This window comes from Hibiscus syriacus, unplaced genomic scaffold, assembly GCF_006381635.1.
Source record: "Hibiscus syriacus cultivar Baekdansim isolate YM2019G1 unplaced genomic scaffold, ASM638163v2 tig00000452_pilon, whole genome shotgun sequence".
Classification (NCBI taxonomy): domain Eukaryota; kingdom Viridiplantae; phylum Streptophyta; class Magnoliopsida; order Malvales; family Malvaceae; genus Hibiscus; species Hibiscus syriacus.
This window is the reverse complement of record NW_024061787.1, coordinates 249,434-275,859: the sequence shown is the minus strand read 5'-3', so window position 1 is coordinate 275,859 and position 26,426 is coordinate 249,434. Positions and strand designations below refer to the sequence as shown.

Genomic DNA, 26,426 nt, shown 5'->3' with positions numbered 1-26,426 from the left:
CCATACATAGAAGTAAATGATAAAGCGATATAATGTTCGTTCCGCTCCTTAGAATTTGTTAATGTCATTTTTATAGCTGGAAGATGAAGGATTTCCAAACCACAACTCTCCGAATACACTAAAATAGAGATCAAGCAGACCTTGGGAAGAGGTACCAAGGTAAGAAGAGGTTTTGGGAATCTATTGAAAGGAATAATCAACCTCGTTCTTCCTATAACAAAGCTAGACCAGTTTAGGCTTGGTTTCCAGCCCAGTCAACAACAGAAGAATAAGGAAATCCAGAAAGGCCGAGATAGAAGGTTGGCCAAATTGAACGAGAAAGATTTTCAATAGGAATCCATGGGTTTTCCACCTCTTTATGAAACATTTAAATCTGGTGGTTACGATTTTGGGACCAACTCACTAAATTTGGAGAATGCATTGAAAGATTGGAGTATTAACACTATAACCACAGAAAATGCCAAAAATACAGACTGGTCAGGAATCCGCCCTTTGCCACCTAGGTCGGTGCTCAGCAACTGGACAACTGAAGAATTACTTGTGGTTTTCAAATTTCTTTCAGAGTAATACTCAAACTATCCCTATTCGCCTACACCCATGGCAATAGGTGATCTTTTGTAATAGTGAATAAATGTTTTTTCAAGTTCAATAAAAGATGCAGTTTCTTTCATGGCAAACATTTTTCTTATTTCTTTTTTTGAACTCAATTTTCTTTCATTCAGTACTTGATCGCTTGTAAATATATATGCTAAGAAAAGTAATTTTGTGCAAGTATACACAATCGAATCAAGTTATATAGGGTAAGTGAGTTATCGTCTCCTCAGGGATTGGTCTACGATTTTAAACTTCACCACAACTAGAACTAGTTGTCACAAGCTAATTCCTACTATCTTTTCAAACTAAAAAGCTAATATTACTAAAACAATGAAATACTATAATGTATGATTGCAGGAAAGTTTGGTCGAGACAAAATAAATATGCAGACTATTGAAACAAACAAAATAAAGACAAATGTTGATTTAAATATAATGCAAACAACCTCAAATATTCAGACTTACCATAGAGCACTTATGGTAATATTTTGCATTGACAACAATTACTTTAAGCCTAGAATGAATTATTATGACTTGCTTAAGCTGCCCGACAGGATTACTAAGTATTCTTAGATGGTTGCTATAGCAATACTACTCAGCATTAACTACAACCCTTGGTTTGTCAAACTGTTGTTGTAGCAATACCTCTCAGTGTGAACTATAGTTGTTGTCTATCCAACTCTAGCTTCTATCCCTTTTAGTCGATTGAAGCCCTCACCTTATCTCTAAGGTAGAAAAGTTAGAATATCACCATCCCAGATCCATTCCATTGTACACGTAGATCTATCTTAATTCTCTCAAATCTAAAAATCACTATCTAGACAAAAGGGGATCTCTCGATGCTCTTACATTGCCAAGACATGTTTTACCAAAACCCCAGGCAATCTCTTGAAGCTCTTACAATGTCAAGGTAAAATATTCAAACAATGAACAAAACAGACATGGGAAAAAGTATAATTCATCATTCATAAAGCAGAAAATAATTGTCTAGGCAAAACAAAGATTAACACCAAGTAAGACAATCATGGTGTTATCAAAACGTCATCCAAGTATCATCGTTTAATACAACCCCAAACATGTAGAGAAATTAAAAACAAAGGAAGAAAGACTCCCAAAATCGGGGGCTCTGTCGTGACAATTCTAATCAGTACCGCACCTGCCTTGGTGATCAGCCTCTCTCGAGACCTAATCATCGCTCTGCTACAGTCTGGCTATGCAGGAAACCAAGGAAGGTCGGTTGGTAAACGGTGGGAAAGCATTGCAGTTGCCTTCTAACACCATCAGCAAAGCTCTTCTCTCTTCTTCCTTGCCTCATTTTCTTTGGCAGCTACGACTAGATATTTATAGGGAGGAATCTCTTAGGGTTTCACATGATTGGAGATTCCTTAAATAATTGTTATTATTCGTCTAGACTAAAAAATGAAAGGCGGCTAGCGGCTGTCATAATATTTAGAGCTTGCTTGCACGTGAAGGAGGCCATCCAAATGGCATGTGACATAGCCGATTTCGTCATATCCGCTTCAGACTTTACAGATAAACCTTGCCTTGGTGAGATAAATCTTCTCCTCATGTTCTTCTCTATTCCATTGGCCTTTGCAAATTACGTTGTCGCGACTGAAATGTTCTTCCTCTGTAAGTTTCCTGCACATACACAATCCACACAAACCCTTTCTCCTCAGTAGCATCATTTAAACCAAATAAATCTTGCTGAAGCAAAATCTATCCACCACAAGCAAATATAACCAAAATACAACTAAAACATTGTGCATACTTTGTTTAGATGAGCAATAACTTAAGTGAAAAGACTAGAAATTGAGTATTTTTACGGAGTTATTACATCCCCCAAACTTAAGCTATTGCTTGTCCTCAAGCAATGTACAATAGCTAGAAGAAAATTAAAATTGTCATGGCAAAACAGTGTTAAGAAAATCATATGGTTTTAGATTTCAGCCCACAGCAAAAATAACTGGCCTCAACATGTTCGACAGTCATATCAGTCAAGTCCCTTCCCTATTCAGGATTCCTTGCTATTATGTGTGCGTGATTGTAATCGGTCTATGCATTAAGGTAATTAGAAAACTTAAAGTAAGTGCTTCTGGGTTGTCAAGGCATCAAATTATTTGTCAGGCTTAGTTTATACTCCTAGTTATTTATTACTTTTTTTGGGAGTCAGCTCATCACACCTACTATCCCACACTCTAGATGAAAGGGAGCATATCTTCCACCCCCAAGCTAGTCGGGTAGAGTCATCCTGTGACTACTTTCATTCACTCATATGCCTCAACAACTCTCAATTTCTTACGGAGTTTTTCTATTTATTTCCTTGCAAAGAGGAGTGTCCCTATTATTTTAAAGTTTTAAACACTAGGGAGTTCCACCTTAACCTTAAAATATTTTTAATGTCTCAACAAGCAGAAAGTTCTTTCCTAAAAAGTTTATTGATTACTTTAAGTAGGGTCAGCCTACAATCCTGTTTGTAAATTTTCAAGAATCAGGCCTAGGGTTGGTTCTCTTTTTTAGACAACCTTTGAAATAATTCTGGCCTAGGTAATCAAATTATTCATTCATCATTGGGTATCCCTAACTCATTCCAAACAATCATCTTAACATGTTTTTTTAACAAAGTATGGCAAAAATAGCACAATACCTCCCCCAAACTTGAGGGATGCATTCTCTTCAATGCATGAAAACTAAAACTACATGAATCTATATGTAAATGAGAAAATAAAAAAAACAGAATATAAACTTAGTATGGTGGCATGGCTGCTATCGTCGAGGGTGACGGCTGAAGGATACGGCCTACCATTCACTTGGCTAGTCTATAGTAGGAGTCGGTTGTGCAGAACTGGTGTTAGACTTTGAGCTACTTCAGGGACTAGCGTTGCTTGATGAATAGGGGATTGTATGGGACCTCTCTCGTGTTACTTCGGTGCTAGAGTGAAATCTTCATCGGAGAAGAAGTTGGGTGGAGTCTCTTGAGTGCTCTCGGAGGTTGAGAAGGATGAGGAGCTGAGGAACTCGTCTGTGTTGCTATGGCCTTCCTCTGGTACATACGAGTCATGGGTGGCTAGTAGTGGCACGTCTATGGGTACTTATGGGGAAACATTCGATGTCGATGCATGGAATGTGCTTCCGCCAGCAGTGTGTTTGAGAATGACGTTGGGGAACGGCGGTAGATTGTCAATTGTGATCGGGAGTAATTCCTTGAATAAAGCATTGAGTTACGATTCATGTGCCTTTACGTACTCAAAGAAGATCTCCATGTGATCCTTTAGGCGCCTTATCTTCCCACGTACTTCTCGTATGTACATGACCACTGCTGTCATTCTGGCCGTGGCAATAGATTTTGCTTCCCCCTCCAGACCTTTATGCGGGGCGTTTTCATCGAAACTCATCAGCTTGTGTACTTTTTTCTTGGTGATACCCTCCTTGGATTTAATGAAATCATCAAAGAGCTCCTCGGGGAGCTTCTTTTTCCTGTACAGAGCAGTTATTAAGTTAGGAAACAATAGATTACCCCGGTTTCTTTTGGCACACTAATGGATTTGTTCGAAGATGAGTTCCCTAACGTCGATCTTCCTTCTGCATATTATCGAGTGTAAGAGCATTAATCTTTTCAGGAGCATAGTTGTGTTGTGAGATGTTGGCATAAGCTTACCCTTGAGAAAATGGTTCCATAACTTAACGATCGGTTTAAGGGCGCGGTGATCGACCCTTTTCCTCGTTAGAGAATTTCCTTCAAACTTGGCCCACCCGAAGCAAAGATCTTCAAGAACTCCACTGTATGTTTCCTGGTATGCCTCAGCCATAAATTTCTTATGCTGCTCCTCCACTTTCCCCAACTTGAAGTATATATTGAGTGCTTAAGGGGAAAATCGAAGAAACTTCCCTCGGACATACACCGTTTGGTTGTATGGGTCTTCGAGATGGGCGTAGTATTCCCTGACCATCGCTGGTGCTACGGCTTTGGGGTGGTGAGGAAACTTCTCCCAGTTGGGCTTCTTAATCACGTCCATGACCTTCAATCCAAATGGTTCTTCATCCTCTGATGGAAATACAAACCCGTCTTCCAAGTACACTTGCCATTTTTGGAGGTTTTTGAAGCGTGCTTTGGCTTCGGCTGTTTGGAAATGTTCGAAGCTCAATGGTGGGGTTGGGTTTATCTTTGATTTGCTATGATACTTATTTGGTGCAGTGAAGTTAGTGGCGGCGATGGGGAAGATTTTGTTGAAAGAAAGAAAAAACTTTCTTGCTTTCGAGAGAGAGTGAGGCATGATGAAGAAGATGGAGTTTGGGTGGTTTTTTTCTTCTAGAAAGTAATGGGTGGTTTTTTTGGGGTAATTTGGTCAAAACTCAAGGGGAAAGGATTTTTGCATTGAATGCAATATCCTTGATTGGGCGTAAAGTTGGGAAAAAGATTACTTTCCCTAGGGTTTTCTCTCATTTCATGCATGAACTATCTCCCTATGCTGCCACGTGTTTGCTGCATGCCTGCAATAAATAAAAAATAAAGTAAAACAGATAATGTGTGTATAAAATAACTTAATTTATTTATATACAAAATTCAGATTTCAGTTGCCTAGGCAATGAATTTTTATTCAAGTAAGGCAAACTCTTGGGCATCATGTGCCATTGATGCCGATTTATCTCACATGACTGGGGCTCTTTTATACTCCTTTAGTCTCTTCTCGTTCACCTTGAAAATGGAACCATTATCTCAGTTCTTGATTTCTATTGCTCCATTGTTATGAACTTGATGTACAATGAACGGTCCTAACCATCGTGACTTTAGCTTTCCTGGGAATAACTTGAGACGTGAATTGTAGAGCAGTACTTGTTGTCCAGAATAAAATTGCCTAGGCAATATTTCTCTGTCATGTCATCATTTTGTTTTCTCTTTGTATAGGCGGGCATATTCGTATGCGCGTGCTCTGAATTCATCCATCTTGTTTAGTTTCAACAGTCTTCTTTCTTCAGCAAGCTGAACATCCATGTTCAACTTTTTGATGGCCCAATAGGCTTTATGTTCAAGTTCCACAGGTAGATGATATTCTTTACCGTAGACAAGTTTGAATGGGGATATTCCCAGTGCTATTTTGAATACAGTGCGATAAGCCCATAGTGCTTCAACTAGCTTTGGCGACCAATCCTTTCGACTTGGGTTGACCACCTTCTCTAGGATCTGTTTGATTTCTCGGTTAGACACTTCTGATTGTCCATTAGTCTGAGGGTGGTATGCCATAGCGATCCTATGTCGCACTCCCTATCGTTTCAATTCCTTGCCAATTAATTTGTTATTAAAATGAGTGCCTTCATCACTAATGATAGCTCGTGGTGTTCCAAAACGTGTGAATATATTTTTGTGAAAAAATTTTAGCACCGTCTTGGAATCATTCTTAGGTGTTGCAATGGCTTCAACCCATTTGGATACATAATCCACTGCCAAGAGGATGTAAAAATCTCCAAAGGATGTGGGAAAAGGTCCCATGAAGTCGATTCCCCATACATCAAAAAGTTCAACCTCTAGAATATTTTGCCACGGCATCTCAGGTCATTTTGATATGTTCCCTATTCGTTGGCATCTATCACATGACTTAGAGAATTCATGTGCATCTTTGAATAAGGTTGGCCAATAGAATCCGGACTGAAGTACTTTCACAGCTATTCTCATTCCACCAAAGTGCCCTCCATACGATGATGAGTGACATTAAAGTAGAATTTCTTGGTGCTCTTCTTTTAGAATGCATCTTTGGATTATTTGGTCTCCACATTGCTTGAATAGAAATGGTTCATCCCAGTAATAGTGTCACACATCATGTCGAAACTTTTTTTGGCCCTGGTTAGATAAATCAGGAGGAACAATACCACTAACAAGAAAGTTAACTATGTCAGCATACCACGGCGCAGCCATGACAAATAATATTTTCTCATCAGGGAAATCCTCTTGAATTTCTGTTATGTCTTGACAATCATATTTGTTATCTAATCTAGACAAATGGTCTACCACTTGATTTTCTATACCCTTTCTATCATTGATCTCTAAATCAAACTCTTATAGTAAAAATATCCATCGAATTAGCCTAGCCTTTGCATCTTTTTTATTGATCAAATATTTAATGGCAGAATGATATGTATGCACAATTACCTTAGTGTCTATTAGATATGGCCTAAACTTATCGAATGAAAATACTACCGCTAAGAGTTATTTTTCAGTGGTGGTATAGTTCACTTGTGCATCATTAAGAGTACGACTCACATAGTAGATAACATGAAATATCTTACTTTTTCGTTGCCCTAGCACTGCTCCGACTGCATAATCACTAGCATCACACATGAGCTCAAAAGGTTCGTTCCAGTCGAATGGGATAACGATTGGTGCTGCCGAAAGTTTTTTCTTCAAATATGATCTATTATAAAGAAGCCTCGATTTTTCCTTTGTCTTTCCTTCGTATCCTGCATTGGTGTCATTTTCAGGGCATCCATTGTGTGCTTTATTCAGATTTTTATTGTTAGGGCCATAATTTTCAGAATAGTCATCTGAAAATAATTCACCTTGGCCAAAGTTTTCTTGTTCGTGCATCTCGATTGTAGGGTCATGGTACAAAGAGTTGTATTCGTCTAGCCTTAGAGATCCTTCATGTTCAGGGATTGCCTTTTCCTATACTTTTCTAATGCATTGGCATTCCTCTGAGTCGTCCACATATTTCATGGAGTTGAATACATTGATGGTGACGTTTTGCTCTCCTACTCGCATTGTGAACTCTCCCTTTTCACAGTATATTAGGATTCTTCCAGTGGTTAAAAAGGGTTGTCCCAGAATGATAGGTGCATTTTCATCGGCTTCGCAGTACAAGATGGGGAAATCAACTGGAAATACGAATTTTTTCACCTTTACTATGACATCTTCTATTCTGCCCTCGGGCCGCATATAAGACCGATCGGCTAGCTGTAGGATCACTGTGCTTGGACAAGCGTGATACCCTTCTAGTGTCATAAATATGGAATTTGGTATCAAGTTTACACTTGATCCCAAATACACAAGAGCTCGTCCTACAAAGTCATTACCAATTGAACATGGTATTATAAAATTGCCTGGGTCTTTTTGTTTTGGTGGGAGTTTGCTTACTGCATAACAGATTTCTGTTGCCGTGGCAACACGTTATACCTTCCTTTTCTTCGTAACTATGTCCTTAAGAAACTTGGCATAGGATGGCATTTGCTCAATGGCTTCAAGAAAGGGAACATTGATATACAAGTGGTCTAGAACATCAACGAATTTCTTGAATTGGATGTCATCGTTATATTTTTTCAATAATTGAGGGAACGGTGGTGGAGGTCTCACATTATCTATTATTGGTGCTGAGGAATCTCTGGCCTTGACCATGAATTTCTCATTATTTAGACGATGTTTTTCTGAGCCTTCATCCTTTTCCTTTTCTTTATGCAATTCATCATGTTCCTCATTTTCTGCTCCATCCTTTAGTTGTGTGTTATGCCATGGCAATGACTCTTTAGGTGTTTTCCCCCAAACTTGTTGTTTTGGTTTAACTGTGTTCCACTCGTTAGTGTAAGTACACTGCATTTCTTTTTTCCATGATGTTTAGTGATCTCAATATCACTAGGGAGATTTCCTTGTGGGCGAGAATATAATGTTGTAGCAATTTGGCCCACTTGATTCTCCAATGCTCTTAGAGATGAACTATGGCTTTACAAACAAATTTCCTTAGTTCTTAATTATTTTAGAATGCTCGTGCATCAAGGTCTTTGTTGAGGCCATAAATTCCTATAATGACAACTCCAAGGAGTTAGTATTGGAATTAGTATTAGAAAAAAAAGCTTTACCTTTATTTTTTTTCCAGGGAAACTGATGATGTTGATTTTGAAAATGTTGATGGTATGCGTTACTTTGTTGTGACCTGTTGTAACTGGCTGCTTGATTGTTATTGTTCCCTTGATTACTCCATGAAAAGTTCGTAGGGAATAAGGGAAGGGTTTTAGTTTAAGCACATCTTCATGCACTCCTTGTTGTCGAAAAGAGTCGCACAATTCAAGGAAAACACGAATATGTTGTCTAGCATCCTCATTGGGTGAACCACCAAATTGGCCAATAGAATTTAACATATTAAACATCATTGGTTTAAGTTCAAAGTGAGTTGCTAGTATCTCAGGTTCCACTATGCTTGGATTGAGGTCATCGAGAATTGGGTTCAAATGATCTCGTATTGCTCTTGGTCTTGCAACTTGAAGATTAATTGTTGCATCTGGATCGTCATGATCTCCTATGTTGTTGCCCTATAATTGTAGTTGGTTTAAATGTTCTCTGGTTCTTTGGTCACGTAGCCTTTGTCTGAATGATTGTTCAACTTCAGGGTCGAATGCTTCCAATGGTTTACCAGCAGATCTTAGGTCATGTAATAAATACCTATAAAAGAAAATAATAAACTATGTTAGACTATATAAATATAAGGTGACAAGAAAAACTTATTATGGTGAATAAAAATTTCTTCAGTTGTCAATCCCCAGCAACGATGCCAAAAACTTGATCGCTTGTAAATGTATATGCTAAGGCAAGCAATTATGTGAAAGTATACACAATCGAATCAAGTAATATAGGGTAAGTGAGTTATCGTCTCCTCAGGGATTGATATACGATTTTAATCTTCACCACAACTAGAACTAGTTGTCACACGCTAATTCCTACTATCTTGTCAAACTAAAAAGCTAATATTAATAAAACAAGGAAATACTATAATGTATGATTGAAGGAAAGTTTTATCGAGAAAAAATAAATATGCAGACTATTAAAATAAAAAATAAAGACAAGTGTTTATTTAAATATAATGCAAACAACCTCACATATTCAGACTTACCACATAGCACTTATGCTAATCTTTTGCATTGACAAAAATTAACCTAAGTCTAGAATGAATTATTATGACTTGCTTAAGCTTCCTGAAAGGATTACTAAGTATTCTTAGACGGTTGCTATAGCAATACTACTCAGCGTTAACTACAACCCATGGTTTTTCAGACTGTTATTGTAGCAATACCTCTCAGCGTGAACTATAGTCGTTGTCTATCCTACTCTAGTGTCTATCCATTTTAGACGATTGAAACCCGCTCATTATCTCTAAGGTAGACAAGTTAGAACATCACCATCTTGAATCCATTCCATTGTTCACGTAGATCTATCTTAATTCTCTCGAATCTAATAATCATTATATAGACAAAAGGCGATCTCTCGATGCTCATACATTGCCAAGACATGTTTTACCAAAACCCCAGGCAATCTCTCGAAGCTCTTACAGTGTCAAGGTAAAATATTTAAACAATGAACAAAATAGTCATGAGAAAAAACATAATTCATCATTCATAAAGCATAAAATGATTGTCTAGTTAAGACAAAGATTAACACCAAGTAAGACAGTCATGGTGCTATCAAAAAATCATCCAAGTATCATCGTTTAATACAACCCCAAACATGTAGTGAAATTAAGAACAAAGGAAGAACGACTCCCAAAACTGGGGGCTCTATCGTGACAATTCTGATCAGCACCGCGCCTGCCTTTGTGATCAACCTCTCTCGAGACCTGATCACCGCTCTACTATAGTCTGGCTACGGAGGACACCAAGGAAGGTCGGTTGGTAAACGGTGGGAAAGCACTGCAGTTGCTCGCTCACACCTTCAGCAAAGCTCTTCTCTCTTCTTCCTTGCCTCCTTTTCTTTGGCGGTTACGACTGGATATTTATAGGGCGGAATCTCCTAGGGTTTTGCATGATTGAAGATTCCTTAAATAATCATTATTATTCGTCCAGACTAAAAAAGGAAAGGCGGTTGGTGACTGTCAGAATATTTAGGGCTTGCTTGCACATGAAGGAGGTCATCCAGCTGGCATGTGACATAGGCAATTTTGTCATATCCGCTTCATACCTTGCAGATAAACCTTGCCTTGGCGAGATAAATATACTCCTCACGTTCTTCTCTGTTCCATTGTCCCTTGCAAATTACGTTTTCACGACTAAAATGTTCTTCCTCTATAAGTTTTCTACACATACACAATCCACACAAACCCTTTCTCCTCAGCAGCATCAGTTAAACCAAATAAATCTTGCCGAAGCAAAACTTATCCACCACAAGAAAATATAACCCAAATGCAACTAAAATGTTGTGCATACTTTGTTTAGACGAGCAATAACTAAAGTGAAAAGACTAGAAATTGAGCCTTTTTACGGAGTTATCAGTATTTTTCTTTTGAATTCAATTTTCTTTCATTCAATACTTTGTATTATGCTCTTTGGAATTTAATTTTTAGTCATTCTATGTGGGATATTTTTCCTCTCACATATACACATTTCGTTTCTCCTTCAGGCCCCAAGATAATGATAATACAGGCATTGATGATAATGACCCGGAAGTGGATTTTGAATAGTTCGTTTGTCTTGGGGAAGTTGATGAATATGATAATGAAGACGAGTGCAATTTACCTTCCGAATTGTTAAGGATGATAGAAAGAGAAGACAAGAAAATATTTCCACATGAAGAGAAAATTGAAGTCCTGAATCTGCGTACAGAAGATGAAAGAAAGGAAGTCAAAATTGGCACAACAATCTCGACTGAAGCAAGCCAAAAATTAATATTCTTACTTCAAGAATACATAGATGTGTTTGCATGGTTGTATCAAGATATGTCGGGACTAGATATAGATATGGTAGTCCACAAACTACGCATCGAACTATAATGCAAATCTGTGCAACAAAAGCTAAGGAGAATGTGACCTGAAATGCTCTTAAAGATCAAGGAAGAGGTCAAGAAACAGTTCGATGTTGGCTTCCTTCAAGTTGCCAAGTATCTGGAATGGGTGGCTAACATAGTGTCGATTCCAAAGAAAGACAGGAAAGTATGCATGTGTGTCGATTATTGAGACCTTAACAAGGCAAGTCCCAAAGATAACTTTCCTCTGCCACACATAGACACTTTGGTGGATAATACCACCGAAAATGCTTTCTTCTCATTCATGGATGGATTCTCGAGATATAACCAGATTAAGATGCATCCTAAGGAAATGGAAAAACCCAAATTCGTCTCAATGTGGGGAACTTTCTGCTACAAGGTGATGCCCTTCAGGTTAAAGAATGCTGGGGCAACATATCAAAGAGGCATGGTGACCTTGTTTTATGACATGATGCATAAAGAAATTGAGGTCTATGTTGATGACATGATTGTCAAGGCACAAACCAAAAATGAATATATCAATAATCTGAAAAAGCCCCTTCAAAGATTAAGAAAGTTTCAGCTGAAACTGAACCCCAACAAATGTAACTTCGGGGTAACATCTAGAAAGTTGTTAGGCTTCATGGTCAGCAGGAGAGGCATCAAAGTCGATCCAGATAAAGTCAAAGTCATCCAGAATTTACCTCTCTCATAAACACATAAATACGTTCGAAGTTTTCTGGGCAGTTTGAATTACGTAGCATGGTTCATATCTCAACTAACCAAAAAGTGCGACCCAATTTTTCGCCTTCTTCGAAAAAATAACTCTAGAATGAGATTAGGATTGCATGCCTGCATTTTAGAAAATAAAAGAATACTTATCTCGCACTCCTATCTTAATGTCCCCCATCCAGGGTAAACCTCAATTCTTGTATTTATCCATATTCGAGAATTAAATGGGGTGTGTTCCGGGTCAGCGTAATGAATCCGGGAGGAAGGAAAGGGACATTTAGTACTTGAGCAAGAAGTTCATTGATTGCGACGTTAGAAAATACATGTTGTACCACACTACTTTGTTGATTTCTAAGTTAGACCCACTAAAATATATGATGGGTGTGCCTGCGCTCTCTGGAAGGTTAGCCCGATGGCATATGTTATTATCTAAATTCGACATCGAGTACGTGAGCCAAAAAGCTATAAAGAGAAGTGTCGTATCGGATTTCTTGGCAAGCAGAACTATTGAAAATTATAAGCCACTGGACTTTGACTTCCCATACGAAGACTTGATGGTTATATGTTTAGAAGAAGCAAGTGCTTCCAAATGCGATTCCTGGAAAAAACGTTTTGATGGTGCATCAAATACATTAGGACATGGTATTGGGGCAATATTGGTCTCCCCTGAAGATTGAATTTTGATTGCACCAACAATATGGCGGAGTATGAGGCTTGTGTTTTGGGGATTCAAGCTAATATTGGACAAAATATAAAGACCTTGCGGGTATATGGAGATTCGGCTTTAGTGATCTAACAGCTCCGTGAAGAATGGAAGACAAAGAATGTAAAGTTGGTGGAATACCAAAAGCTAATATTGGATCAACTCAAAGAATTTGATGAAATCTCTTTCCATTATGTGCCTAGAGAATAAAACAAATGGTCGACACTTTAGCTACCTTGACAGTTGCATTCTAGGTTGGCGGGGAGTCTGATATGATGCCAATTAACATGCAGTTGTATGAGTACCCGGCTCATTGTTAACAAATCGAGAAAGTAAAAGACATTAAGCCCTGGTATCATGATATCCTGCAATACATCAAAAACTGGAGTTATCCAGAGGAAGCCACTAAAACTGATAAAAGATCTATTAGAAGGATGGCGGCTGAATATGTTCTTGATGGAGAAGTCTTGTACAAGAAAAGCCATGATCAGATCCTCTTGAGATGTGTAGATACGGAAGAGGCAAAGATGATATTAAAAGAGGTACATAACGGAGTTTGCATGCGAATGGACATATGATGTTAAGGCAAATTATGAGATGCAGATATTTCTGGTCCACATTGAAAAGCGACTGCATCAAGTATGCTAGAAGATGTCACAAATGTCAAATTTATGGGGATAAAATCAACATTGCACCTCAACCTCTTCATGTAATGACCGCACCATGGACATTCTCTATTTAGAGCATGGATGTTATTTGGAAAAAATGATCATCGTTTCATTCTTGTGGCAATCAATTATTTCACGAAATGGGTAGAGGCTGCATCGTATGCCAGTGTCACTCGGTCCACTATTTGTAAGTTCTTGAAAAAAGAGATCATATGTCGGTATGGTTTACCTGAAAGAATCATTACAGATAATGCCACGAACCTTAACAATAAGATAATGGATGCTTCTTAACATAAATCATCACAAGTCTACTGTTTATAGACCGAATATGAATGGAGCAGTAGAAGCGACAAACAAAAACACCAAGAAGATAGTGGAGAAACAACTGAGACATACAAAGATTGGCACGAGAAATTACCTTTTGCTCTGTTTGCTTATCGAACCTCGGTATGAACTTAGACTGAGGCAACCCCGTTCTCATTAGCATATGGGATGGAGGCAGTAATACCCATTGAGGTAGAAATTTTGTCACTCCAGGTCTTGTCAGAAGTTAAACTAGATGATGTAAAATTCGTCCAAACTTGATATGATCAGTTGAACCTAATAGAGGAAAAGAGGTTAAAAACCATTCACCATGGTCAACTCTACCAAAAATGAATGATCCGAGCGCATAATAAAAAATGTGCACTCAAGAGTATTCCACGAAGGAGATCTTGTACTAAATAGAATTTGTCCAATTCAAAAAGATTTCAGAGGAAAATGGATGCCAAATTGGGAATGACCGTATGTTGTAAAGAAGGCTTTCTCCGGGGGAGCACTGATTCTGACTGAAATGGATGGGCCAAAACTGCTAAATCCCGTTAATTCGGATGCAGTCAAAAAATATTTTGCTTAGGGTGAAAGTCCGAAAGGGTGCCCTAAGTTGAAAAAAAGGTGGGTCCAAGAAGAAAACCCGCAAAGGGTGTCTTGAAACCAAGGACGGATTCAAGTTGAAAACCCTAAAAGGGTAATTTGAATGAGGATTTAGGAAAGGTTATGCGTCACGACATCCAAATCTTCTTCAGACTTAACGATTTAGGGAAATGTGACACTTTCGAACATTGTCTCATTTTCATAGTCTCCTTGACAAAGGTTGTACTCAAAAGTCATCTAACGGCGTATCAGTTCAAAGGCGTCCGCATTATTGAGATCTAAGACATTTACTTATATTTTTTTTTGACTTTCCAAAATGTTTGTTATATACGTTGTTCCTCTTTCCTTATACATAAATATGGCCATTTCTCTAAGTTAATTCATTTTAAACATCTTGGGTTGAATTTAAACTTAATGATTTATTCACTTTTGAAAAGATAATTGTGTATTAATGTACAAAGATTTTTTTTGAAAGGTACAGATATTCGAAAGCCGATCATGGCTTATGCACTATACTTGAGATAATGGAAAGGCATTGCCTAAACCAAGACTAAGGATAAATTTTTTTACATCAGAGTTAAGAACGGTGAAGAATCCAATATCAAGATCAGAAATTCAAGATTTCGGAACCAAAAGTTATTAAGATTGACAACCAGAGATTGAGATTTCTCTCCAAATCCTAAAATAACATATTTCACATATGCATTTTAGGCACACATAAGAGCATTTCATCCATAGCATCGCATATATGCATAATTTTGTAGATTCTTGCCAGAGTCAATTTCAAATTTCACATTGAAAGATATTGAACTAGAAGAGACGCAATGTGCAAGATTGGATTCCAACTTTACAATATCCAATTCAAAGCTCAACTTCACAGTGAAGGAGCCATCCACGATTTCAACTTCACGAAGAAGGATATAGTGCCCAATGGATTGACTTAGTGTCACAACAAATGAGTTATCTGCAACAACAGATGGGTCACCCCCATCCTAGTATAGCATAACTCAAGGCAAGAAGAGTCATCTGTCAACTTTCGAGTTCGATTCCATTTAGTTCGAGGACGTATTTATCGCAAGGTAGCAGCAAGGAACTACTTTCCGGTTAAATTTTCATACCACGTCTTTAAGCCAAGAAGAATACCAAGGTTGATTAAGATTAGCAATAAGAAGCCACTTTCCTATTCAAATTTTGAATTATGATCTCAGCTTCATAATGAAAGATATCATTGTTTGCAGACAATTCCGGAGTCATCCACAGCATGGCTCAACAACAGGAAATCGTTCCCCTCTTCCACAGTGGATGGTAGTTGAGAAGAATTCAACGGCTACCTTAAGTTGAAATTTCAAGCTCAAAAGTCAACCATTATCACATAAACATACTACCCATACTCACCGACAAAAATTTATGCCTCTTTGTCTTTGCCCTATTTTCGTTACACGATAATGGGCAAAGATGGGCATTTGTAGACACTCATTTTCGTCGGGGGTGCTATCTAATATATATATATAATTTTGAAAATATAAAATATATAGTTTTAAAAAAACTTTTTGAAAACATATATATAATATATAGTTTTTGAAAATATTTTAAAAATATATATAATATATAGTTTTTGAAAATATTTTGAAAATATAAATAATATATAGTTTTTAAAAATATTTTGAAAATATATAATATATAGTTTTTGAAAATATTTTGAATATATATTATATAGTTTTGAAAACATTTTGAATATATATATATATATATATATATAATATAGTTTTTGAAAATATTTTGAAAATATATATAATATATAGTTTTTGAAAACATTTTGAATATATATATATATATTATATAGTTTTTAAAAACATTTATATATTATATAGTATAATATTATTTATTATTTATTATTCTAATTTATTATTTATTATATTCATTTTATTTTTTATTTATTTATTTTCTTTCTTTTTTATTTTTGTTATTTGATCCAAACAGGGAGTCCAAGTCTAGTAAGGCATGAAGGAGCCCAATAGGTTGGCAGGCTTAACCCAGCAAACCGACCCGACCAAGAGTCCAAGAAACCGACTCGACCCAAGTTCACCTTACCCAGCAAACTAGGGTTTTCAACTTAAGTAAAAGCGACGCACAATTCTTAGTTGTGGGATCAAACATCAATCAAATGGCTCAGATCACACATCAGCTAGGGTTTGTAAAACCCTAAAAATATTATCATGCACCGCACAATCCTGAGCCATTGGATCTGCAGCCAATCCAAAGGCCCAAAACAGACCACCGAGAAAAATAAAGTTCGGCCGATTTGAAGAAATCTTCCCCTAATGAGAAACAATTTTTTCTAGCAACAACAACAATCAACCAACAACGTGATTCCATAGGATTCAAAAACATGTATTTTTATCCTAATGAAACACTAAATCGAATGAAAATAAGGGACTCCTAATGCTATAAATCCCTGCAAAAATAAAAAACAAAGACAAGTTAGATCGAATCAAAAATATCACTTGTAACTCGAAAGGAAATCAATAAAGAAGGTATTTTTCTTATCAGCTTGCTTGCATGTGGTATTGTTTGGGTTTTTTATTTTCGAAAGAGAGTAGCCGATGATCCGGGAAGGGTTTTTCGAAAAACTTTCCTCAGATCTAGCCCTCCCTGAGGCTCTTTTGTGAAAATAAATCGGATTTTTGAAAAGAGGAGATAATAGGCTTTCGAACGGTGTAAAAATATTTTGGGTTCACCGTCGATGAACGGCAGCCGACGAGGCGGAGCATGGCCGGATTATGGGTTTCAATTGAATGTTCTTCGTGTCATGAAGAACACGAAGAACATTTCAGAGGTTTTGTTTGAAATGGTTTTGATAGATTTCAAGGGGAGGAAAAAATGAAATTTGTTTCTGATTTTTGGGCTTTATAGCCAACCCAAAAACCCGACCGGATCCCCTAAGGATCCGCTTGTTTTCACACGGGTAGGGGCTAATTGTAGAGTTAGTCCCTAATTTATTTTTAAGACTTGTTTTATGCCTTAAATTCGATTTTAGTTCCGATTTTTCTTTTCAATTCACCCCTCATTGTATGTTATTTTTCAATTTGGTCATTTCTTTCTTTATTTTATGTTTTATTTAATTATATTTAAAAGATTATCACGCTTTATGAGTCATTAATCTAATAATAACCATTCTTTCATTTTTATTTTTTATTTTTTATTATTTCTTTTATTTTTATCTTAATTTTAGTAATTTTTATCTTTGTTTGTATTTAATTTTGCAATTGACATAATTTAATTGACTTTTTCTTACATTATTTTTTTTATTACTTTGTGTTTTTAATATGTGTGATTTGTTTTTGTTCTATTTATTTTCATTTTTGTTCTATTTATTTTAATTTCTTGGCATGTATATATTTCTTTTTCTGTTTGGTCTAAATTATTATAATTTAATTTTTGTTTTTTTATCAATTCAGTACTTCATTTTTTTATATATTTTTGACCTTTTAGGGGTACTCTTAAATCAATTAAAGGTAAGTAATTTGGATCAAATTTTTACTTATAATTTATCTTGCAATTTTCTTAATTAAGACAAGTGGAAATTAAATTAGTACTGATAGGGCAATACAAGGGTGTTAATCCTTCCTTGACTGTAACAGACTCCCGAACCTGACATATTTCTGGTAAAACGCAGATCAGGTAAAAAGGTGTCCGATCGACCTAGTTTCTATGTTTTAAAAATAAATGATCGGTGACGACTCTAACCCATTTATTCAAGTCGAAGCCCAATTTCGAGCCCACCCAAAAGACAGTTGCGGCAGTAACCAAACTTCAAAACTAGATTAGATAAAGTGTCATGGTCAAGCGTTTTATACTTATAATAAAACACTTCATGAAAATTGATAGGAAAATTCTAGAGCTCTCGACGAACAACGATGAGTACCACTAACGACGAGTACCATTAATTTAATTTATAAAAATTAAATTTTTAAATAACTTAACGTATAATTATAAATTAGTTAAAAATTTAAACATAAATTATTTTAAATAATGGGTAAACTATATCAATGCCCACCTAACTATTGCCCATTATCATTTTGACCAATATTTTTGAAATTTGCCAATCAAGTCACTCAACTATTTAAATGCATTCAATTAAGCCACTTGCCGTTAATATTTAACGGAGAAGTTGATGTGGCAGTTAAAATATTTGGTATAATTACACATTTGATCATTTTTACTATTCTATCAATTTGATCCTAATTTTAATAAATTAAAATAAACTTTACCCTCAAATCTTTTAAAATTAAAGATTAAAATGAACGAAACTGGTTATCCCAAAATGAAAACTGTAAAAACATCAATGTAAAGCATTTTAGTATGGTTTAGCCTTAAATACATATTCACTTTCCAGTCCCCTTTACTTTGCACAACAAGCCTTGAACTCTAAAGACATCATTTTCTGTAGATAGCAGACAACGTCTACCGCATTTTTTCCTGGTTCTCTTTAATGAGCCATTGTTGGTAATTACTAATTAGAAGCTGATGTCCTACATGCATGAACATTTGACCTCGAGAGAAAGTCCATGGCAATAAGAAGAAAATGCAAGTGACGATAACTCGAGAATTAATGAAATTACCTGACATTCCTCAAATCCTTTCCAGCCCTCAGAGTTGAGTTTCTTAACCGCAATGGGGGTTCCACTTCCACTCTTCCCTACCCACTTCTCATCGAACCAGCCTTTGAAAACTTTACCTCAGCCTCCCTCACCAAGTACCATCTCAGGCCTAAAATTCTTAGTTGCAGTCTTCATTTCAGCAAAACTGAAGTCCCTTGGGTTAGGGGTGGGCAAAATTTGCCCATCTTGAAAAGCCTCGTCCCCTCGAAGCCGAGAACCTGCTATCCCGGGAGATGTTACTGCCCCTAGATGTTGTGTTACTGGTTGTCCGAGATTTGACTATGGAAATCGACAGAATTGAAATGTGCATACCAATACGTCGTAACTTTTAAAATATTTTAAAATTAAAGATTTGAGGGTTAAGTTTATTTTAATTTATTAAATTATGATTAAATTGATAGAATATATAAATAACAGTGACCAAATGTGTTATTATACCAAATAATTTAACTGTCACATCAGCTTCTCCGTTAAATATTAACGAAAAAATGACTTAATTGAAAGCATTTAAAAAGTTTGAGTGACTTGATTGATAAAATTTCAAAAATATTGGTCAAAATAAAAAGAAACAATAGTTAGGTGGTCACTAGAATAATTTACTTTTATTTTAAATAATTTATCTTTAAAATTTTAACTAATTTATAATTATACGTTGAGTCTTTTATAATTTAATTTTTTTAAATTAAATTAATGATACTCGTCTTTAATAGTTCTCATCACTGCTCTATCCAATTTATAATATGCAAATTTAATTGTCAAATTTCGTATTATATGTCAATTTTCAAACACCTTTTACTTTCTTCTCTTTTTAAAATCGTCGATTAGAATTTTTTACATTTTGTGTTTTATATTAATTAAAATCAGAATATTCAAACTTGACTATGGATGGATTGAACAATCCACTTGAGTTGCAAAATTTATTTATTTACACTAATAATAAAATAGAAAGATCCAAATATAGAAAAAAATACATGATTATCAAGCAATAACCCTAAAATGGACAGTTTTTTTAATATTAAAAAGGAAGAGAAATATTTTACAACTCTTTTCTCGCTCCTACGCAGAGGTCACGTGCAATATGTGGGTACAACATCGTGCTTTCCGCTTCTCTGCAATTCTGCAAATCCACCACCCACTTGATTAAGCCACAAATTAGACAAAATAATACAAATTTACAGCAGCTGCAATATCGTTTTTAACTATTCAAACTCTTATTATATATATATATTTATATAATAGCAGAAGTTAAGTTAATGGTACATCGAAATTCGCCATGGCCACCGCTTTGATAATGAAAGTATGAAACCAGAAATAATAAAGACAAAAGATAGGTTTTTCTTAATTTAAGACTGATTTAATTGATGTTTATAGATGATTTACTAAAGGCTATTTAATTAAATATTTTAAATTTTTAACATTTAGTTTATATTAAAATTTAAACACTTATTGTATTTTTTAAATAAATAATTGTTATAATTATTTTTTATTTTTCTTATTATCTAATAATTAATAGTTTTTTGAAAGTCACCACCTAAATTAAACTCCTCCAATTGGCCTGGAACCTTGTTCCCCTTTCCTTCGTTCTCTCCTCCTCTCCTATTTTTAGCCAACTCTGTTTCACTTCCTCTGTTCTTTGCCCTTTTAACTTTTCTTCTTAATTCTCTTTCTTCCTGCATTGCTCATTGCATGAAAAATAAGAAAAGTTTGGTCAATATCCTTTTGATTCTTTATCTCTTCGATCAGATTCTTTCATAATAATGACATCCTTTTCCTTTTGAAATCCCTTGTCCTTTTTCAGTTCTCTCTTTCTTTGCCATTCTTTAGAAGTTTCAACTTTTGCCTCCACATTCTCAAAATCCAAGGTAAAAAAAATCTCTTTTTTGAGCTTAAATTTGGCTCCTTTCATTTAGACTTTCTGGGGTCTTGTGTTGTTTTCAGGTCTGGTTTTTCACCTGGAATAATGGGTTATCTTGTTTCTATTTGATAGACTTAATTTCATGCTTTGAACCATGCTAATTGTTTCAATTGTTGGTTGAGTTTGGGGTTCTTGTTAGAGGTTGTTTATCTTTCTTGGATGTATTGGTGATTGACTATATAAAAAATGGCTTTGAATTGGGATGGTTTTTCGAATTCTTTGAGCTTTTGGAGCTGCAATTGGGATGTGGAAAATGATCATTTCAGTGGAAGTGGCAAAAGTGAACCAATAGGCATTTCTGAGGCTGTTAATGATGATATTGTTGACAGATTGCCTGCTGATCCATTTGGGATGGAACTTAGGTCTACTTTTGCTGCGGCAATCACAGGTTGGATTCATGATGTTGAGAATGATTTGGGTTCAGATTTCTGTGTGTTTGGCATGCAAGATGGTGAGGAAAACAAGATTGCTGATCAACAGCATTTGTTCAAGGGTCTGAATTGGGTTTGGAATGGGGCCATGAGTTTCCAACAGGAAGAAGGCAATTCTAGTTTCCATGGATTTGGTTCAGAAGATGATGGTAAAAGGATTGATGATCAATCATCTTTCTTTAAAGGTATGAATTGGGTATGGAATGGAACCATGAGTTTTCAACAGGAGGAAGATAGCTTTGAAATCGACGAGATATCGGTCCCAAACGAACATTATAATGGAATTGGGATCGGTAATGGACTTTCCAATGAAGATTTTGCATTCGATGAGGATGGCAATGGAGTTTCCGACGATGATAGCGAAGGAGATGCTCCAAATACTGCTTTGTTTTATACTCTCGGTTATCTCGGTGTTAAGGATCTCCTTGGTGTCGAAAGGGTCTGTAAATCGTTGCGCGATGTGGTTAGAAGTGATCCTCTTCTTTGGAGGAACATCCATATTAAACATTCATTGAGTAAGAGAATTACTGATGATGCTCTCTTGAAATTAACTAGCAGGGCTCAAGGCACTATTGAATGCTTGAGTCTGGTGGGATGCAAAATGATCACTGATGATGGTCTGAGGCGTGTGCTTGAAAGCAATCCCAAGCTCAATAAGGTTGGTGTTTGCAGTGCAAGCTGCTTTTATCAAGCCAATATGTTTTACTGTTTATATATAGTAATTGGTTTCGTTTATAATTCATAGATATGCATGTACCTTAAGGACTGGCACTGTCAAATTGTTTGTTTTAATTGATTTAGTACTTGTTTTGCCTCTTTTTTTCATGTGCTAGTGGTGCTTGGATCTGAAGGTGCAAACTCGAGTTTCATGTTAGCTACTGTCGTTCGTTTTTAGATACCCAGTTGATTGGTGTGATTAGTGTGTATCGATCTAATTGAATATCGTCTTGGCATGTAGAGCATTTGATGAATTCTCACTCCCGGATTGTTGTCTTTGCTTTTGATAACAGTCACAGGATTGGTATTCTATGGAATGGCCATTGAACTTAGAATTCATTCATTTGCTACTCTTGCAAATGTCATATAATCATATTATTGCCAAGGTTTTTGTTCTCTATGAAGTTGATCAATTTTCGATATTTTCGTGCAGTTAAGTGTTCCAGAATGTACGAGACTTAGCATTGAGGGCATTTTGTTCAATTTAAAAGCTCTCAAATCTGCAGGGTTCTCAGGAATAAAACATTTGAGAATAGGCGGAAGTTTTAGCGTAACTGAAGAACAATTTGGAGAGTTGAAGTTATTGCTCGGGAAACATAATTCAATGCAATCGGGAGAGCCAAAACCACAATTTTTTTGTCAGGGTCAATCCTACCTCATGTCTGATGATGATAGGGCAATTGATATTGAAGTTTGTCCCAGATGTCAGAAATTGAAACTCGTCTATGATTGTGCATCGCAAAGATGCAGAAGAACCAATCATGCAGCTCAGTTGTGTAGGGCTTGCATTCTCTGCATTGCGCGTTGTATCCGTTGCGGTTGCTGTTTTAAGGACTGCGATTATGAGGAAACATTCACCCTTGATTTGCTTTGTTTTAATTGTCGGAAGCAGATGGGCGGCTCCTCTTCTAAGCACGTCTTTCACGAGACAAGGTATCAGTTATGTTTTCACGGCTAGCTTGGAAGATGTTGTTATTCCCTTCGGATACGACAGCGGACAAGACACTTTTTCGCATGATGTAAACCTAGAAAGTGGTTGTTCAATAAGGGCATAGATGCCTAGCAAGGAAGTTCAATATACTCAATGCATCTTAAGCAACTTCTCATCGCAACCTTGATGAGAGTATTTCCTGCTTTGTTGGATTGGAATATTGAGGTTTGCTGGCAAGATCGAGATATCGAACATGCGTGGCTGGTTCGTGGGAGCGAGATATCGAAAACCGATACACGGATGGAAAAGAATTGCAGTTAGATCCTTCCACTGACTGTGTCGAGTAAGCATTTGTTCTTCATTCAAAGGATGAAGGAAGAATGGTTTGGAATGCATTGGAGGTGGCGTTTCGTTCTGCATTAAACCAGGGCAACAATGGCGGATGAGGCAGCAGCAGCAGTCGGATCTTTTCTGGGTACGATCTTTCATGTTGAAAAATTGAAGGATGGCTGTAGTTTAAATCATGGGGCTCTTAATTCTTCATTTGTTCATTTTTTTCTCAACTGGAATTCATTTGTTTGAATCTTTGGTATTCATATTATGCAATGTTACCCCGTTGGACATGGATGATACGTTATCACGGTTACTGGAATTAGCAAGATGTACAAATTTTGATGTATTTTTAACAAAAAATATATAATAATTTCTTAAACTCTATTCTTTTTCATCTGAATTATCGAGAAAATGAATCTTTCGTTAGCTTTTTTTTTTCTTCGCTTAGATTTCTCAAGTAAAGTTATGAGATTCAAATCTTAATGTTTATGAATAGAAATAGGGCTGAGAGCATTAACTCATATTGAATAGAAATATGTTATGGATAGGGTATGTATTTAAAATATTGAATATTATAATATTCGAAATTTTAGATATCTAAAAAATTGGATCTTTAAAATTGTGAATTAGATATATGAGTGATGAGCAGAATTAAAAAAGGTGAAGGGAAAGGTTCAAAGGAGACATAAAAGCAAAGATTGGTGTTATGGTATAAGCAAACACTAGTTTGTTGCTTTAGCCTATAATCTTCGACACCCTAGCTCTCCCCAAAAACGTAATCACTCGCCTAAGCGAGACACGGCCTACTCACTATAGCATTTCAAGTCCCTCCCAACTGCGCCACTCACTGCCAAATAATCTATTAATTGAAGTGCGATGGAAGACTGCCCCTACTGGATTTTTTTTTTGGAAGGGTAGATTTGAATGTTATTGATCAAGAATATACAGAAAAAAAAAAACAAAACAAAACAAATATGTGTCTCATTAAAAAAACTCTCTAAGCTTAAATAGAGAGAAAAGAATGCATCATATCAAAGTCAGAGGCGTCCCGAAAAAATCTCAAACCAAAATAGAATCTCACCAATACTTATCAACGTAAATCCCATTTGGTCCTAAACTATCCAGTCGAAGAACACACATCAAACCAACACACGACCGATATCATACCAAAAACAATAACCTATAGACACAACCGATCTACATCTCCAGCAAATAAAACAAGCCAAACCTGGACCATCCCCGATTGAAAAATAGAACAAGAGCCAACTCCTACAGCTAATAAACAACAGCAGCCAAGCAACACAATATATACACTCCAAAGTAAACTGATCAAACCGACAAACACACCCCAACACCCAAATTAAACATCGTAGTCCTCAAGAAAAAACCATTCTTCACACCACAAAAAACAGTTCAGTAGCAAACAAACAATTCTTCAGTATTACTTCCCCAAGGTTTCAATTGCAGAAGGGCAACGTAAAAAGTCTAGGATTGAACGATAATATAATGGTCATTTGCTCTTGCACCAAAAATCAGCCCTCAGCATAGCCATTTCAAAAATGCAATCTTCCTTGCAACTTCCGTTCTTAAACATGGCTTCATTTCTAATTAGCTAAAGAGTCCATATAAGACCAAAAAAATACCATCCTCCACATTGGCTTAGCCAAGTCCTCCATACTACCTGGCAATGGCAGAAAAGGTGGGTTACTGATTCCGCCTCTTAAAGCAAAGCACACAGAGCCTGCTAGCGGAACACGCAACTCCCCGATTAGCAAGCTCAACAAGAGTCAGAATTCTGTGAAGAATTATCTTCTAAGCGAATCTACTTTAGGCGGGGCTAGGTTTTCCCAAACTATTTTCCAAAATTTATCTAAAACGGATCCATTGCTAGCAACGTTACCACAGAAGTTGTACGGGGCATATATCCTAGAGGGAGACCCAATCCAATCAACCGATCTACATATATATGGACATGCATTGCTCTATTAATCACACTAATAAATTCATCCCACACACTGCATTCTCATTCGACTAGTACTCGTCTGATCTCGATGTTTCAGACCTACGACCCATTCGAAAATGAGTAAAAATCAGTAACTTTACTAGACCTTTTGATAGCCACGCCAAAGATCCTCAGAAATGACACCCTTAGTGACGGAACCTCGATCTAATAGTCCTCCCAAAAATCTATAAATCTATCATCTCCAGCAAAACATCTAATGTTGTTTGTGAAAGAATCATCAAACTTACTTAGGGGAGACGAGATATTCGTCCAGACTGACGATACTTTACTCGAATTGCAAGCTTTAGGATTAACAAGAAATGATCAAGGCCATACTTAGCTACCAAACTTTCTTCCACAAGCTACCAGGTTCAGACCCGAACCTCCAAATCCACTTATTCAATGAAGACCAGGTTTTGACTTTCAAATCAATAACACCCAAACCACCATTTAGCTTTGGCTTGCAAACACTCTCCCATTTAACCTAATGTATAGATCTACCTTCACCAGACCCTCATAGAAAATTCTAAATCATCTTATTTAGTTTCGTAGCCACAAATGCATGCATCTGAAAAATCGATAGATAGTACATCGGCAAATTGACAAGGATTGACTTCATCGATGTAATGCAGAGAGAAGATTCCCCTTCCAGCCATCAAATATAGTATGGAACTTATCTAATATGGGTTGCCAGAGCTCAGGGACGGAGGTACATAGAAGCTTGGGGGCAGCCAAATTTATTTTACCATTAAAGAATATTGGGATAATTACCTATTTAGACCTTTAAATTTGATTTATTTTGGTTTTTCTCCCTCATTTTCTATTGTTAATTATACTTTGCCCCTGGAACTAAAATCTTGGCTCAGTCCCTACCAGAGCTCCATGGAATTCCTCGCTTGGCCCAACGGAAGGCCAAGATACTTAGTGGGAAACCTATCCCAATCACACTTCCTTGATTCTAGCCGATAAGAAATACATCCATCCTCAACACTAATCCCATATAGTTTCGACTTACATGAGTTAAGCCTTAGCCCAGAACCTAACTAGAACACTCTTAAAAGTCTTTTGATGTTTTTAACTGGCTCAAAGTGCTCGAGACCCATCAGCCGATTTGATG

General features: G+C 36.4%; 1 protein-coding gene and 1 long non-coding RNA gene across 2 annotated transcripts; one reads left to right on the top strand and one right to left on the bottom strand.

Annotated features, from left to right (window-relative positions):
• Nucleotides 1-11,999: 11,999 nt before the first annotated feature.
• On the bottom strand, nucleotides 12,000-19,172 carry LOC120205531. The gene is made up of 3 exons (XR_005524038.1): nucleotides 18,942-19,172; nucleotides 18,058-18,059; nucleotides 12,000-12,012 (listed from the first exon to the last, which is right to left on the bottom strand). It is a non-coding gene; the product is annotated as an uncharacterized LOC120205531 (long non-coding RNA).
• A 1,835-nt stretch (nucleotides 19,173-21,007) lies between these two features.
• Nucleotides 21,008-23,210, top strand: LOC120205644 (F-box protein SKIP14-like). Its single transcript, XM_039205499.1, has 2 exons — nucleotides 21,008-21,984; nucleotides 22,477-23,210. Exons 1-2 carry the CDS (start codon nucleotides 21,082-21,084, stop codon nucleotides 22,999-23,001), a joined length of 1,428 nt encoding a protein of 475 aa, XP_039061430.1. The 5' UTR covers nucleotides 21,008-21,081; the 3' UTR covers nucleotides 23,002-23,210.
• Nucleotides 23,211-26,426: the final 3,216 nt, after the last annotated feature.